At 38.7% G+C, this 15,596-nt stretch overlaps 2 protein-coding genes across 2 annotated transcripts in view; one reads left to right on the forward strand and one right to left on the reverse strand.

Annotated features, from left to right (window-relative positions):
* The window catches only part of LOC120771685 (spondin-1), a 236,230-nt gene that overhangs the window by 215,194 nt on the left and 5,440 nt on the right, over positions 1-15,596 (forward strand). The window contains exons 4-5 of the mRNA XM_040099816.1: positions 6,596-6,693; positions 7,233-7,364. Of these exons, the coding sequence (XP_039955750.1) occupies positions 6,596-6,693; positions 7,233-7,364 (230 nt within the window). The remainder of the gene's footprint in view (positions 1-6,595; positions 6,694-7,232; positions 7,365-15,596) is intronic.
* LOC120771686 (transcription initiation factor TFIID subunit 4) lies at positions 14,181-15,119 on the reverse strand. The gene has a single exon (XM_040099817.1). It carries the CDS (start codon positions 15,037-15,039, stop codon positions 14,296-14,298), a length of 744 nt encoding a protein of 247 aa, XP_039955751.1. The 5' UTR covers positions 15,040-15,119; the 3' UTR covers positions 14,181-14,295.

The following is a 15,596-nucleotide window of genomic DNA, read 5'->3' on the forward strand; positions in this document are numbered from 1 at the left end:
ACACCCTGTATATAACATTATTCTAAAGTGATTATTAAATTTGTAAATTATCTTTATTCAACTGAAATCTAAGGCACCGGATTCATGATATTTCTCCGAGCGAGTTAGTCAATAACACTAAACAACTGTACGCAACACCCTGTTTGCAATTATGAGCTCACATTAATATTCACTAGAGGTGGCTTACGGAGAAATATGTAGATATAACTAAAGTTTAGCAAAGGTCACTTTAATTAACTTGATTGAAATCCTTAAACTGTGTTATTATGCAAGCGGAAACGCCCAAAAGTATGCATGTCAGCATCTCATGTATATACGAGTACATATTCAGGAAATTTCGACTATCTCAAGTGCTTGGAGAGTCATGTAGATTTCGCATCACTTCAAATGCTGAGTGACCACCATAAAATAACTGGACCAAAAGCAGAATGCATGCAAATGCCCATTAAAGTGTCCATCACGCAACCACAAATGTTAGGCAATCTACAACGCCCACGAAAGGCCAACGGCACACAAACAAACTAATGTTGCCAACAGCACACAGTTAAGGTTAAAGTGTGTGAATGAAAGTGTATGTGTATGCGTGTGTGAGTGCATAAACTTTATTACCCACACAGCTTCATAAATATAAGTCAATGGCGACGTATGAAACTGACATTTCTCGGTGTGTATGCGTTTGTATGCCGTTACTTTATTATAGTGTTCGCTATTTATGTCCGTTCATTTCGAGTTTATTTGTGTGGGTGTGCCCGGTTGGTGGTCATTCCGATGAGTGGGCTCATTGTAATTATACGAACGCCTTCAATTTCTATTTTACGACCGCAAGCGCTGCCAACCGGGGTACAAAGTCAGCGTTGTGTGCTGGTGTGGCGGAACTTTGGCACAACCGCCGACGGCAGCAGCAGCAGCAACCGCAGAAGACTACCAACCAACATATAACCGTCCAACTTATAGGTATTTATGGCATGTTGCGAGGAAATTGTGCGATTTCTGAGAGATTGTGAAAATGCCTAAACCGCAGTTGCCAGCTCAGCAATCTGCATTAAATGTGTCCCTGCAGCTTTGAGCGATTTGCGTGGCCTTAGTTGGATTTTGGGTACGCAACTTCAATCATTATAGTGGCAGTCGGGCGCATAGCATTGCTTTTGTTAAGCTGATTTATCGCAAAACCGCCGACGGAAGCTTAGTCTTAAAGTAACAAAATTTGTATTATGAAAATTTTGTGTATTTAAGCAGCAAGAAACTAAAATCGCGACTCACAAATATATAAAAAATTTTGTATTCAGTCAAATCCGTGTCTCTTGATAGTGGCATCAAAAACTTCCCATTCAAGCTGTCCCGGTTCCTGCGGAGTCATCAAAGATGTGTGTGGTCCAACGTTGTCCTAATGGAAGACGAAGCCCTTTCTGTTGATCAGTTCTCGCCGTTTTTTTCGATTGCTTGTTTCGATCTCATCAATTCGTGGCAGTAAAATATAGAATCAATCATTCGACTAGGCTGGAGTAGGATGATTCCTTTCCAATCCCACTTTCTTTTTCGTTGAATGAAGCTTAAACTCTCACCTTTACACACTATGTATATGTTAAGACACAATGTGATTGGTAGCACCGGAATTATACGACTGCAACGACATCTATTGACAAAATACGAAAAGACTACCAATATATAGAAAATTATATTTCCGAGGGTGTCCGGTGAGAACTGTGGTTCGGCCTGCACCGAAAACATAAAACTTTGGCGGTTGCCCCTATCATATGCGCGGTCACACCAGTAGTACATCTCAGGTGCACGCAGCTCGCTGCGCACTTGGTCCTTAAATTGGATGCGAGGTCGTGCTTGCTTCGGTCGTCCTCCCATGTATCTCGAGTTGAAGAAGCTTTTCGCTGAAGCGCCATATTCTATGCGAACAACATTGCCTCACCAACGCATTTGTTGTATTTTTATGTGCTTAACTATGTACATGTCGCTGTAGAGCTCATACAGTTCGTGGTTCCATTTTCTTCGACATTGTTCCAATTGCTTTTTCATCGCGGTACGTCATAGTCCATGTTTCTGTGCTGTACTTATAAAAAGACGAGAATAGTGAGAAATTTATAGAGCGCACTTCTTGAAGATCATCAATGCACAAGATATGCTCCATTGTTTCTCCGATGCCCTCCAGTCTTTTCGATCTGTCAGTCCCATCTTGCGGGCGAGTGTCGCCACCAAACAGTGACCAGTTAGCATTCTCATCATGTTTCTACAGTCTCTACTATCTTGACTTTGCTTTGAAATCGACAAAAAGATAATGGATGTCGTTCTATTTGCCAAAGGTTTTTTCCATATTACATACTGTGAAAATCTAGTTTATAGCGGATTTTCCAGCTCTAAAACCACACTGTTAAGGTCCAATTAGTTGTTTTTAAAATGGGCTTAACTCTTTCACCCAATACTGTCTGAATAACATTTTACGCAATGTTAAGGGGATTAATCCGGTGATAATTATCCGACAAAATAATGCCTCCAGCACGTCGCTGCCGGTTATAAACAAAGAAATGAAATATTAGAAAATAAATGAAGATTTATTGCAGGCCTTTTCTTAGTCAGAAAACCTTGACTAAACGAAGTTCTGTTTGTCTTGATTTGACTAAATAAAGTACTACCTACGTTACGCCAATAAAGAAGAAGAAGGGGAAAGTAGCACCAAAAATAACTGCAGCTAATATTAAACCAAATCAAAATAACAATAGCAATATTGTGCCTCCATAGTAAGAATAACCAAATATAAGAAATACCAAAAACAAAATAGCGCTTAAAAGCACGCAACTCAAATCTCAGCAAAACAAAAGGCTGTGGATAAACAAATGCTTGTCTGGAAATTTGCACAGATTTGTTTGACTTGCAAACGTGCGTCAATCTTTGTACCCCACTAACCGCTCGCCCACCCAGCCAAGCATTTGCTTTCATCAGCCGCCTGGCGTGCGCTATAAACAGCAGCTCATTTACACATTCCAATCGCACTTAATCTCTGCGGCAAGGAATTTCCAGCGTTGCAATAATCCAGCTTCGGATAACTCGCATTTTCGCATTCACAGCAAGCCGATTACCAGCCAGTCGCTCGCTTGCCTGCTGCGTGGCACTGTTATTGCCTTGAACCGACTGCTTACTTTGCTCCATACACTTTGGCACCCGCTGCGGTTACGCCTTTGCTGCACAAGTCGACAAGCCGCTGAATAGGCATGCAACTCATACCAAAGACACTTAAAAGAATTTTTCTACAACACACAACAACAACAAAAGTAAACAAACAAATAAACACGCTACGCACAGGCATTTGAGTAGCTCGACGGAAAAAGAGCAGAAAGGCGAAGCAAAAAGGCGGCGTAAACTTCGCAAACTTAGAAGAAAGCGTAGTCGATAGGAATTGCCAGGCCACAACAACAAGCAAAGTACGATAAAAGCCGCGGTAGATTGCTGAACCGATAAATGCAAAAATGTGACGGCAACCACCGGCAAATACTTAAGCAACTGCGCGCTGCTTGTACTAAAGTCAACAAACGCGCCAACCACAATAACAAAATCGTTAAATACTTCAGCGCGCGCACACACGCACGCGGCAAAGCCAAAAACAAATTAAAATGCGCAACACCACGCTGCTAATGTTGCGGCAGCTGGCAGCCAGACGCGCGCAAAGCGCACTACTAGCGCTGCAAATTATTTAAAGAACATCCCGTTGGCCGGGGGTGTGTGCATGCATGCACATATATGGCTATATATATACAATATATGTACATATATGGTATATAGATATGTGCTTTTCATGTATAGACGTTGGAAATTTGTAGGTGAAACTCCAAAGTATTGAGTTAGAAGAACTTCAAGCGCAAAAAACAAACAAGAAGTTTAGCAAAGTAAGCATTTATGGAGCTGCATGTGTGGAAAAATGTTCGAAAGAAAGTTTTATAAGCAGCTAAGCTCGAAATAGCTAAGGAGACAGTGAGCGCGGTGTGTTTTATTAAAAAAACTTTTTTTTCAACTTTTTCAATATTCGGAGCATATGCTGCATGCAGCGCGTTTCGCCATTGGAAAAGTGAATGAAAAATTATAAAAATATTTTTTTTTTTTTTAATGATGAAGTAGGAAAGAATCTATTGGTTAGTCGAAAAAGTCTTTTCGTAATTCTAATCATTATTATTTTTTATTTATACTAATAAATAAATTAACAAATATGTACCATTTAGGTCGACCACTTTTTGCCATTTTTCTTTTTCAGTCTCAATCGATATTTCGAAATTTCCAGAACGGCAGCGAGCGAACCATTGTTGTGCTACACGAAGTGATACAGCATCGTCTCGGTAAACTTCACAAATTTCATTGGTGGCCTGCGTGACGTTCTTCCCTTTTTTCTACAAAAATTTCAATATATAACAAATTTCTTCATTATTTTCACTAATTTTTGAACAGCTGTAACTTTTTTTCAACTTAACCGAATTTAATTTTTATTTTTGGTTAAATGAAGCTTAAAATCTCACCTTTCCAACAATTCCAAGGAATGACAAAATGTTGTTGGTAGCACTGGAGATATACGACTCCAACGACATCTGTTCTTTTTTCTTGATTGCTGAGCAACCTGTAGAAGCAGGCTCAAGACCCTAAATTCTATCTACGTGGACAGGAATTCCATCACCTCAGTCGCGACCAGCAAGCAAGAATTTTTTTGAGTGCGGGACGTTTGTGACCAAATGTGATATAGGAGCGGACACAATAGCCCAAAGGTCACTGTGCAAAGTCTCAATTATCTATCTAACTACCCATCTAACATATGTACGTAATAGACAGTTTTCCTAGTTTTTATTGCTCATTCGCTCCCTCGAGTAATGGTTCTTACTAGAAAAGTGATAGTTATATTCGTACGTTAGGTTAGGTTGGCTTAAATTAAGAGATCGATCCTAACAGGATTCTTACCTGAATAGCTTAGAACCGCGGCCCGTTTTTAGACTCAAAACTCCTTTAAAAGAGATCATAAGATTCCTACAAATCAACAAAGCACTTTGAGCTTATCACAAATTTGTTGAGACGGATAATGCCAGCTTCGGCTATGTCTTCTGCTTCCTCGAAAGTAAGACTGCCGGATGTTTCAACTCCAATTTCACTAAGTTTGGACAATGGCGTTGAAAGTATTTGGATGTTTTCACCTCATTCTCCTCCATACAACTTTGACAACTGACGTCCAACAAGATTTTAAGCTTTACAACATGAATTGCTAGCGGACAGTGTGCAGTAAGAACCCCTACGATTGCGGCAAAAACAACTTTGTTAAGGAAAAGTAGTTCAGTAGATCTTCTTCAATATACACTAAGAAAAAAGGATCTCGTAGTCGCACCTCAGCTGCCGTCGATCAGCGTCTCCTAAGCGTATCCGAAGGCCATTAGTTTTGCGCTACAAGGCAAGACAGACACCAGTTGAGACCTCTAATATGCTAAACGCAATTAAGGTCCTTTATTTTCTATGAAGTAACCTAAAAAATGTATTGATAAAAATCCCTTAGACCTGCAAAAATAAGCAAAAACTTCAACAGTGACTCCACTGAAGCTATCGTAACCTTCATAGCTGCATTTTTCTTCAGCATATATGGGTTTAAAGATATCTGTATCTTCAGTTTGATCCATCATTGTGTATGGCAGCTTTATGATTTAGTGGTTCGATTTAAACAATTTATTCGGGGCTTCTGGAGTTGTCTTAAATAATAACTTGTGCCAAATTTCGTGATTGAGTCCTGAGAAGTAAAAAAAAAAAGTTTTCCATTGATGGACTTGAAGTTGACAGATCTGTTTGTACGGCAGCTATATCCTGAGGTGGTCCGATCTGAAAAATAATTTCAATGATTAATCAGCGCTGATGGCTAAAACAAAGTGGCACAGCTCGTCACGCTGATCACTTTATATGTAGGTGAACTAAATAAAGTAAAATAAAGTCCCTTAAGGACTACTAGTAGGGAATTCCATATATGACAAACTTACCCATGTTAAGGTATATACTTGTATATTTAATGAAAGAAGCATCAATATATGTATAAATCCACCATAATTTAACACAAACTCAAACCCAAAAAGAATGGAGAACAAAACAAAAAATAAATAAACTAAATTCGCCAAAGAAGAGTGTCTGTCAAAATGCAATTAAATGTTAAGGCCATGCAAACAAAGGCACACCTACACACACACACACTCGTGCAAACAAAGACACACACACACAACCAAAGACACTCAAGAACACAGCTAGACACAGCTACACGCACACACTAATACATCTAAGTAATTGCCGCTATTGTTTACTTAACGCCAACGCCTTAGTCGCATTCCGTCTGAGCCCCGCGATGAGCCACGCTGAGCGTTTTCCATTTAAGCTGATTGCTTTGCTAATTGGCCATTTTAGTCGCGTCTTTTGTCGGTTGCCGTTAGTTGGTATTTTAGTTGCGGCTTTAGCTTTAGTATTAAGAATTTGTGCCAATTTCCGTTCGCCTACATTCGCCGTTCTCAACTTGTGCTAAACTTTTATGTGTATGCCTCTGCTCTACAATTCCTCTTTTCTTTCTTCTTTCTTTTCTACTTTGCAGTTGAAGGAGTATGAGCTGAGTGAAGTTTTCAACTTTGCCGAAGACGATCGCAAATATGAGACAGTGAAGACGCAAACACACTTGGAAGCGGAACATGAGTAAGTCGTGCGGAGGGGAGTGGTGCTTAAGCATAAGCTTGATTGAAAACGGAAGATAATGGTATAATTTTTAACTTTCAGTTCATTTTTGGTTATTATTTGGTATGCGATATCGTGAGAGCTATATTTTTGTTATATTTTATAATTAGCCTAAAGGTAGGCAACATTTTTACTATTTCTGAAGTAGATGCCTACATTTAGGCTGAAGTTTTGCTGTACAATGAGCCCAAGGACTTTATTGTTAGCGCTTCAGTTTAGAAACTAAACTAATTTTTAATCCACAGATAATACAAAAGATTCCGTCAGATTTTTTTGGGTATTTTCCTTTTTGACAGTTCCAAAAAAAATGTTCAGTTTTTCAAGATTTAAAATTTTTTAAATATTAAAAATTTGTGTTTCGCCAAATTTTGAATTTAATATAGAACTTTCATGAGTTTAACAAGCATTTTGAGATCTTTACTCTTGAAATATATTCTCAGAAGCAAGTCAGGTATATTTTTGAGTATTTTATTACAAATTTTACCTCTGATTTTTCACAGCTCCACCATCACTAATAATGAGCTTTCAGCCAGCATTGAACGAGAGCGGCAAAATGAAATCTCCGCACAACCCACATCGGTGACGGAGAGAGATCGCATACGATCGCGTTTGTTGGCTAAAATGAATCCAGGGTGAGTAGACATTAAACTTCAAAGCATATTTTTGAATATCTTGAAGGATACATTACTTTAAGGGAGGGAATATATCGAGTTTGAGTTGCCATGAAGTAATCTTTTCAAAGTTGAGATTTATTGTTCACAGAATATAATACTGAAACTACGACAACTCCGTAATTCTCGCTTTTCTCTCAAATATTTATGCTATATCTTTGTCCTTTTTGTACTGAACTCTCTTCTGCGAGTTTCCGGCTTTAATACTTGCATATAAATATCGTATAATGGAGATGTCTATAAGTCTAATTGAAAGCATACATGCTCGTACATGACATAAATATATCACTGACAAGCAGCTAAGCCTCAATGGTGTTTTCCTGTCCTTAAGCAAATAGTAGGCCGTATTACTTATGTGGTATTTAGAGTACTTAGAATTGGGCGGATGTGAGTTACTGAATAATTTAAAGTGGCGTCAAGAGCAACTGTGCAGCATTTAGTAGATGCTCATTTCCAACGTTCATCACAAGTGTACAGGCACATAAACGAAGTGATACTCACACATACTTATACAAATATATGATACTTCTATATAATCTCTGCAATGAAATGGAATCGTCAATCAAAGGCTGGTATTAACACCTCACTCCCCTAGGCAGCACAGTAACACCAGCCCTAGTGATTTAACAAGAACATGCTCATATTGTTGTTGTCATGATTTATCTATATAAAATACATCGAAAACACATATATACTATATATACATACCTACATATCTCAGCACTCTAAAGTCCAGCAGTTTGCTCTATCTGCTCTAGTTCTACACATACCATAATTGGTTGAAATAGTGAAAAGAAAACAATAAAATCAAAAAACGGCCATGAACACGCCTTTTCCATGCTATGCAAATAGATTTAGTGGCCTACAGTGTACACCCATAAAATTGGCACACTAACTGGCTGACTGACTGACTCGCTAACCAAACGAGTTGTCTATAAATAAAACTACTTTTTATGTGGTTCACTTATTTACACGCCTTTGCTGAATACACAATGCATAGCGATAACCACTGAATAGCTGAATGACTTTCAGCTGGGACTGAAAGGCTAAAATTCTCAGTGATAACTTATATGTAAGCTAGATGAAACAAAATTTTGTGTTGTTGACTAACTGAAAATTCAGCTGAATTAATATTTAGACAGCTGAATGGCTTGAGTGGACTTAATGTTTTCTATTATGAATCTTACTGGCCTTTAAATCACTCAAGTTTTGTCAAAATTGTGCTGAATTATACTAATAAACAGAATAGTATTGCGTAAAATAGTAATTCTAAGAATTTGCTTTTTCGAAAATACGACTTGCTGAATATTTTTAAATTTACTTAATTAATTTCTAAAGGTACCTGAAATGAAACTATTAACTATATACCTTGAAAACATGTTATTCAGTGTATTGCTGAATAGCTGAATAAGTAAAGTAACCACTATTATTTTACTACAAACTACAGCGCTAAAAACCAGCTAATTAGATTCAGACTTTGTACTAATTTACAGCTGAATACTGTGCTGAATAGCTGAATTCTTAACATTTTAGCCATAATAAAATATAAAGTTTGGCCAACTTTCAAAATGTTCAGTATTTCGTTTTGTCTAACTTGCTAGTCAAGACAATGAACTGCCTGTGTCTTTTGTGGAATTTACGAGTATAACTCCTTTCGACTCACTCCCTGTCTTTTCATCTGCATTATTTGGCACGTTGCTCGCTCGTTCGCTGCTTACCGCCACTTAAAGGGTCAACAGCACCTGGCGGGACGTCAATATCACTACTTTCCAGCGCACCCTTCGCGCTGCTCTCTCCGCTGTTTCTTGGAAAATAAACAAAAATACAAAATTTGTTTGGCAGCAACTTCCGCTTTGAATTTTTAAACGAACTAATCCGAGCGCTGAGACAACAAATCCAGGCAAGGATGTGCAAAAAGTACATTTCTCCGGCAGTTGATCCCACGCTGCACATAGCACAACTAGTATAGACAGGGATTGAGTTGAAAAGGAGCATCGAATGAGCAGAAAAGAAAGCAGTATGAGCTAAAAAGTGAAGTGTCTGTTGAACAGCACGGACACAGTGTCTAGAGTCGGAGAGTTGAAGAGCGTAGCAAAGAATAGAAGTTTATCACGAGAGAGAGGGCATTGTCGTGGCAGTGGGCCGAGTTGGATGACGGTGGTGTGCGGTGTAGCTAGTTTCTGTCGGATAGTGACGCCCATTGCTTTAAATTTCATATACAACATCTACAAGATTCCATTGTTGGCACTGGTAACCTGAATCTTTAATGAATAGACGACGGCAAAACCAAAGGCAGAGCACGAATAAATCATGCACAAGATGAAAAAGTGTCACTAAGTCACTGGGAAAAAAATAATAAAAAATTTACTAAAAAGAAGAAGCGTCAACATGGCAACTTAGCACCACTAAGCAAATACAAAGAAAGAAGCTACAAGACAAAAGGCAATATGCTTAAGCGGCAAACGTGTTGGAGTGCCAAAAACAGAGGAAAACCTAATATCATTACACTCTCGGCAAACAAAATATGCTCATGTTTCGATGCCAAAAGTGTGTCAGCTGTGCTTTGCTGTTGAGTTGGGCATTTAACAACATCTTGACTTTTTCTTCGTTTTTTTTTTTGTTTACGGCTTTAAACGATTTGCTGTGGATATGTAAGATTGAAAAACTATATTTCTAGTAAGGAATGCCTGGCAATTGCATGAAAGGCGGAGTAGTGCGGCGAAGTAGGTATTAGCTTATTACATATGCCAAAGTAATTGCTCAGCTACTTTCGTGAAACAATTTGACTGCTTTTTGATTACCAAAATTGGAAGATCATTTATAGTAAGTAACCCTTAGTTTAAGGGGGCGATAAAAATATATTCATTCCTGATACTAAAGGCCGTCTGGGACAAAACTGTCCATGCAAATGTATGAAGGAATGTGTTAAATGTTCCAGCAATTCTATACTTAAAAAAAGTAAACTATAAGGACTCCAAATTTCACTATTTTTTTAAGATTTTTAAATATATAAGCAACGTCTGTCATAAAAGTAATCAAGCCATTCTTAATTAAATCACTTTTATTTTCTTAATTTTTGTATTGGTTTGAAGTAGTCTCTTGCCTACTTCACCGCCTCTGGCTATATCCGGTATTATCTAGAACACGGCTTAGTTTTCTAGAAGGTTCGCAGCATTGACGTCCCGTACGATGCAAACTTCGTATTAATAAACTTCAATCTCATATTACAAAGGACCTATAGGTCTATGTATGGCGTGACAGCCAGCCATTGAAACCAAACCTAACCTAAGGATTGATTTCACACTTATCTTTAAATATTGTAATATTGGTTGGCTTCGCTGATCCAAATAGAGATGGGTTGGCTCATGTCAAGCTGTATAGCTGTGTTATTTTTGTTCAGTCTTTTTTGGCATTTTATTATGGATTTTATTATGGAAATATTAATTAAATCCCTCAACTTTATTACGAAATTTCACGTTCTGTAAAAAACTTATGGTTAACATAATCGCCCTACTGAGCGTACTATTCGCAAAAACATCACCCATCCTGAAACCCAGCCTCCATTATTGGATAATATACGACCGGATAATCCAGGCCCAGCACGCAGTGGAGAAAATATAGCAGCCAAAGCTGAGAGTATGCACGAAGACAGCAACTCAGACTTTCGTATGGAACGACTTGGCGAATTTTACGTCGAGATCTTAAACTGAAAACGTACAAAATACTGCTTGTGCATGAACTGAAGCCGCTCGACCATCCCAAGCGACGTCACTGCGCTCTATGGGCATTTGAAAAGTTCCAAGAAGATGCGGCGTTTTCAAACCAAATTTTTTCTGCGATGAGGCCCCTTTCTGACTAAATGGATATAAAAACGAGAAAAATTTCCGTATGTGGAACGAAGATCAACCTGAAGAGATTGAAGAGCTGTAATTTCTGCCAGAAAAAACAACAGTTTGGTGTGGTTTGGGGTGCATTCATCGATCCAAACCGACCGTTATCGCGTCATGACAACCGGCGATTGGATGCCTGAAATTGAAGCTTGTGATTTCGGCAACATTTGGTTTCAACAGACCGGCGCCACTTCCCACACATCGCATCAGTCAATGGATTTATTGAGAGAAAACTTCGGTTAGCAGATAATTTCACATTTTGGGCGGTCGATGGACCACCAAGTTCATTTTATATTACACTCTAAAATTTTCATACTGTGGGGATGTCTAAAGTCTAAAGACTTTGCGGATAATTCCGCTTCGATTCAGACTTTGAAGCAGAACATCACTTGTGTCATTCTCCAGTTACAAGACGAAATGCTCGAATGAGTCATCGAAAAACGGCCTCAACGGCTGGACTGTCCGAGGCTTAGCCGCGGCCAATTTTTGAAAGAGATAAACTTCAAATAATATATGCGAAAGAATGTTCTTTCGAATGATTATAAACATTCCATATTTAATTTAAAAATTTTGGGTTCATTCTGGTCATTCTTTGTATATTTGAATCATCTCATTGTCTTACTTTCCATGAGGGGTTACATGGGTTCCGTCGCGCAAACAACGGTATATTTTTAATTATTTTTTTATAAGAAAAAAATAAGCATTTTATTCACACTTTTTTTATTCCAAATAAATATATTTTTTTTAAGAGTTTATTATATAATTTATTGGTTTATTCTGCTATGATTTCATATGTTTTCAACAATTTTCTACACATTTTAAATATTTTTGCGACACTACAAATTTAATTATCCCTAATAACTAATAATTTATTTATTTCTGCTTTATGAGCTTCAAAATTTTAAAGCTAAAGTAAATATATATACATTATTGCAATATATAAATATATTTTTTCATGTATACTCCTTTTTGATAATTTTTATTTAAATATTCGGCTTTGCGGTCGCTGCAGTTAGCTTATCAGTCGCAGGGCAGCACCGCTGAGGCATGCGTGTGGCTACCGCTGTACATATACATACATACATAAACAAATAGAAGCACATATATAACATAGGTGCATATGTTTGTGTGTATCCACTACTGAAGATAAGATAGCAACATAAACATGTTCTATATATACGCGCACTCAGCCAAATATAGGAAAAACTGTGTATATAAGTACGCACCTGCATTCCAGCCGGCAAATGCGTATTTAAGCATTTAATTACCAATTGATTGATGTGCAGCAAGAAAGCAAGAAAAGCAACGAAAAACGCCAAATTACTTCAATATTTTATTAATAAAAATATATTAAAAAAATACCAATTAGAATGTAACGCAGTGCCGAAATGGCAGCGGCACCATCAGTCTCAGGCACGCTGCAGTAGCGAGCAGAACTATTGCTGTCATTCTCAGCAGCCAAAAATTTGAATTCGCACAACATACACAGCGTACCATAAATACAGCATTCATTAGCCAACAGCAGCAGCGCATCTGCACACCCTTCACAGTACAACATGTCACAGCCACCGGGTTATGGCTACGGACCGCCACCAGGACGCGCGCAAGTCAACATCAATGTGGGACCACCACCGCGACCACAAGGCGCCAATGTGGTTGTTGTCGAGAATGCGCCGCGGCCACCGCCGCCAACCGTGTACGTCAACGCGCCGCGACCACAGCCGACAACGGTGGTCGTGGAGAACATGCAACGGCCGCCACCGGTGATGACTGTCACCACGTCCGGTGGTTGTTGTGCGATTTTATGAGTAAAATCAATAAATTAAACTAAATAAAGTTATTTAAGTGTTAAATCTATGAAAACCACTGTTCCTTGGAAGAAAATTATTTGAGTTCTGTATAAGAAAGTGGTGATAATGTGGTGAAATAGTTCGAAGGAAATGTGAAAATAATGTGAAAATAAAGAGAAATAAATTATATTTTCAATAAAAAATTTTAAAAATGTTTCAAGAGTTATATATTACACTAGTTTACAGTCATTTCGCGACTGTTGTGTTAGAGGCTCGATGTGAGGTTTGCTAATAATGTAGTAAAAATTTCTTAAAATGCATGATTTTTATATTATTGTCTTGGAGTGTAGGTCTTAAACAGCCACCATTTACTAAAATGATAGAAGCAGCTTTTAAGTTAGTTCGAACAGTACACAGTACGCTAAATTTTTCTAAAATCGGTTCAGTAGTTTAGGAGTCCATCATGGACATGCGTGACACGCAATTTTTATATATAAAAACATACATATTTACATATCTTCTGGACACAATTAACACTGGAAGTACGATTATAAACCTGTTATGGCTTAAGAGTTTACCTTCCTTTTTGAAAAGTTGATATTTTTAAGCTGCAAACATTTTATCTTTGGCTGGTTTGCAAATATGGAGCAATGAGGGCTTTACTTTCAGCTGATCGTTAAAAAAAAGCGTTGAGTTGAGAACAAAAATCAAAATATTTAAAGAAAAATGGAAGAAATTCTTAATTCTTTTCCAGAGTTGCTTTAGTAGAATGCTTTGTTTTTTTTTTGAGTTTCTCCAGTGGAGTGGTTTGAGGGTACTAAAAAACTGAAATGCTGACAAAAAATACGAGAATACCAAGAGTATATGGCGAGCGACAAGTTACCACTAAATAATCCTTTCTTTTGACTCGAAACTGGTTTCAGCTGAGATTTGCACGGACAATACAACGATTAAGAGCAACAGATCGACTCTGTTTTATAAGTATTAGCTTCCTAAGTTAATATTTCCTCTCTTGAGGAATGAACTAAAGACTAATAAGTATTAGCTTTCCAAACTAATATTTTTATTACAGTCTTTTTTGGAATAAACTGAAGACCTTAAGCAAGTTAAAGCATTTGTTTAAATCCAACACATACATAATAAATATATTATATTTAAGTCAGTTTTCTTCACAACAAATATCTTAGTACTACTTTTCCTTCATATTCAACATCATAACACCACACAACAGCAATTATTACGTTTCGGTGGTATTACCACGGTCTCTGTTACGACGGTCGTTGGCTGCTGTTGCATACCACCATTCTCAACTACCACGGTTGTTGCCTGTTGTTGCTGCATTCTCTGACCACCACCTTCCATCACCACTGTCGTTGACGGCGCTGCACCAGCCATGCCCGAATTAACCATCACATTAGAACTGGGTACCGCTGTTGACGCTGAATTCACCACAACTGTCGAGGCAGCCTGGGGTTGTTGCATACCAGGCGTGTTAACAATGACCGTCGATGGTTGTGGTGGTGGTGCATTTACAATAACGGGTCCACTCATAGCTGACGCGGCCACTGCACCCATCGCTGCGCCAGCAACCATTGATGCGCCCAACATCATACCGGCAGCTGGCAGTAAAGGTGGCGCGCCACCCACCACAACAACCTCATTTACCACTGGGCGTCGTGGTGCATTAACATTCACGTTCACTTGTGTAGGTCCGGCTGCGGGCGGTGGACGTGTTGGACCAGGTCCCGAACCGCCTGGACCACCCGGACCGGGTCCACCCATACCAACCCTTGCTGGACCTGGGCCGCCTGTACCAATCCTCGCTGGTCCGGGACCACCCATACCAGTCCTCACTGGTCCGGGCCCACCCATGCTCATGCCGGGCGGTCGCATTGCTATATTCATTCTGGCCGGCCCAGGCGCGGGTCTAAATCCACCTCCGATATGTCCACGCATCTCTCTGTTGTGCCGTTAAATGCACGTTCGCACTGTCTTTTAGTTCAAATATTACTTTAACAGCTTTAATATGCGCTCTGTGTTCGTTGCGGCCGAGTTATAACTGTAAACTGATTGCTACTTTTAACTAGATGTTGAAATCCCACTTTCATGGTGCGGAGCTCGGAAAACATATGTACAACTTTATATACTTTTATTTCTTTCAAATCAATCATACTTGTAATTATGCAGCGAATATGTGGAAAATGTAGTGACGTCATCAGCTCGTGACATAATCTTATCAGCCTGTAATTGAGCTGTATATGAGCACAATGTTATAGGCTGGATCGGACTTGTAATTATTCTGGAAGCCTATTTGAATGACTATGCCAGAAAGTGCTTTAGGTAAAGTCTCAAAGATAAGAAAAAGCTTGTACATTATATCGGAACTCTGGAAACCTCGACGCTAGCTAAGGTCTCTTTTCTCGAACTCAGTGCTGTAATTGCTACATATCTCCTTCCTTCCATTTGCAAGTTGAGCTAGTTACAACATGACTTAGAAAAATATTTCTTACATT

Source organism: Bactrocera tryoni, chromosome 3 (assembly GCF_016617805.1).
Source record: "Bactrocera tryoni isolate S06 chromosome 3, CSIRO_BtryS06_freeze2, whole genome shotgun sequence".
In the NCBI taxonomy this organism is placed as follows: Eukaryota; Metazoa; Arthropoda; class Insecta; order Diptera; family Tephritidae; genus Bactrocera; species Bactrocera tryoni.

What these genes read in the sequence shown, in the direction of transcription:
- LOC120771686 (XM_040099817.1), bottom strand. Translation starts at nt 15,039, where the DNA reads ATGCGTGGACATATCGGAGGTGGATTTAGACCCGCGCCTGGGCCGGCC.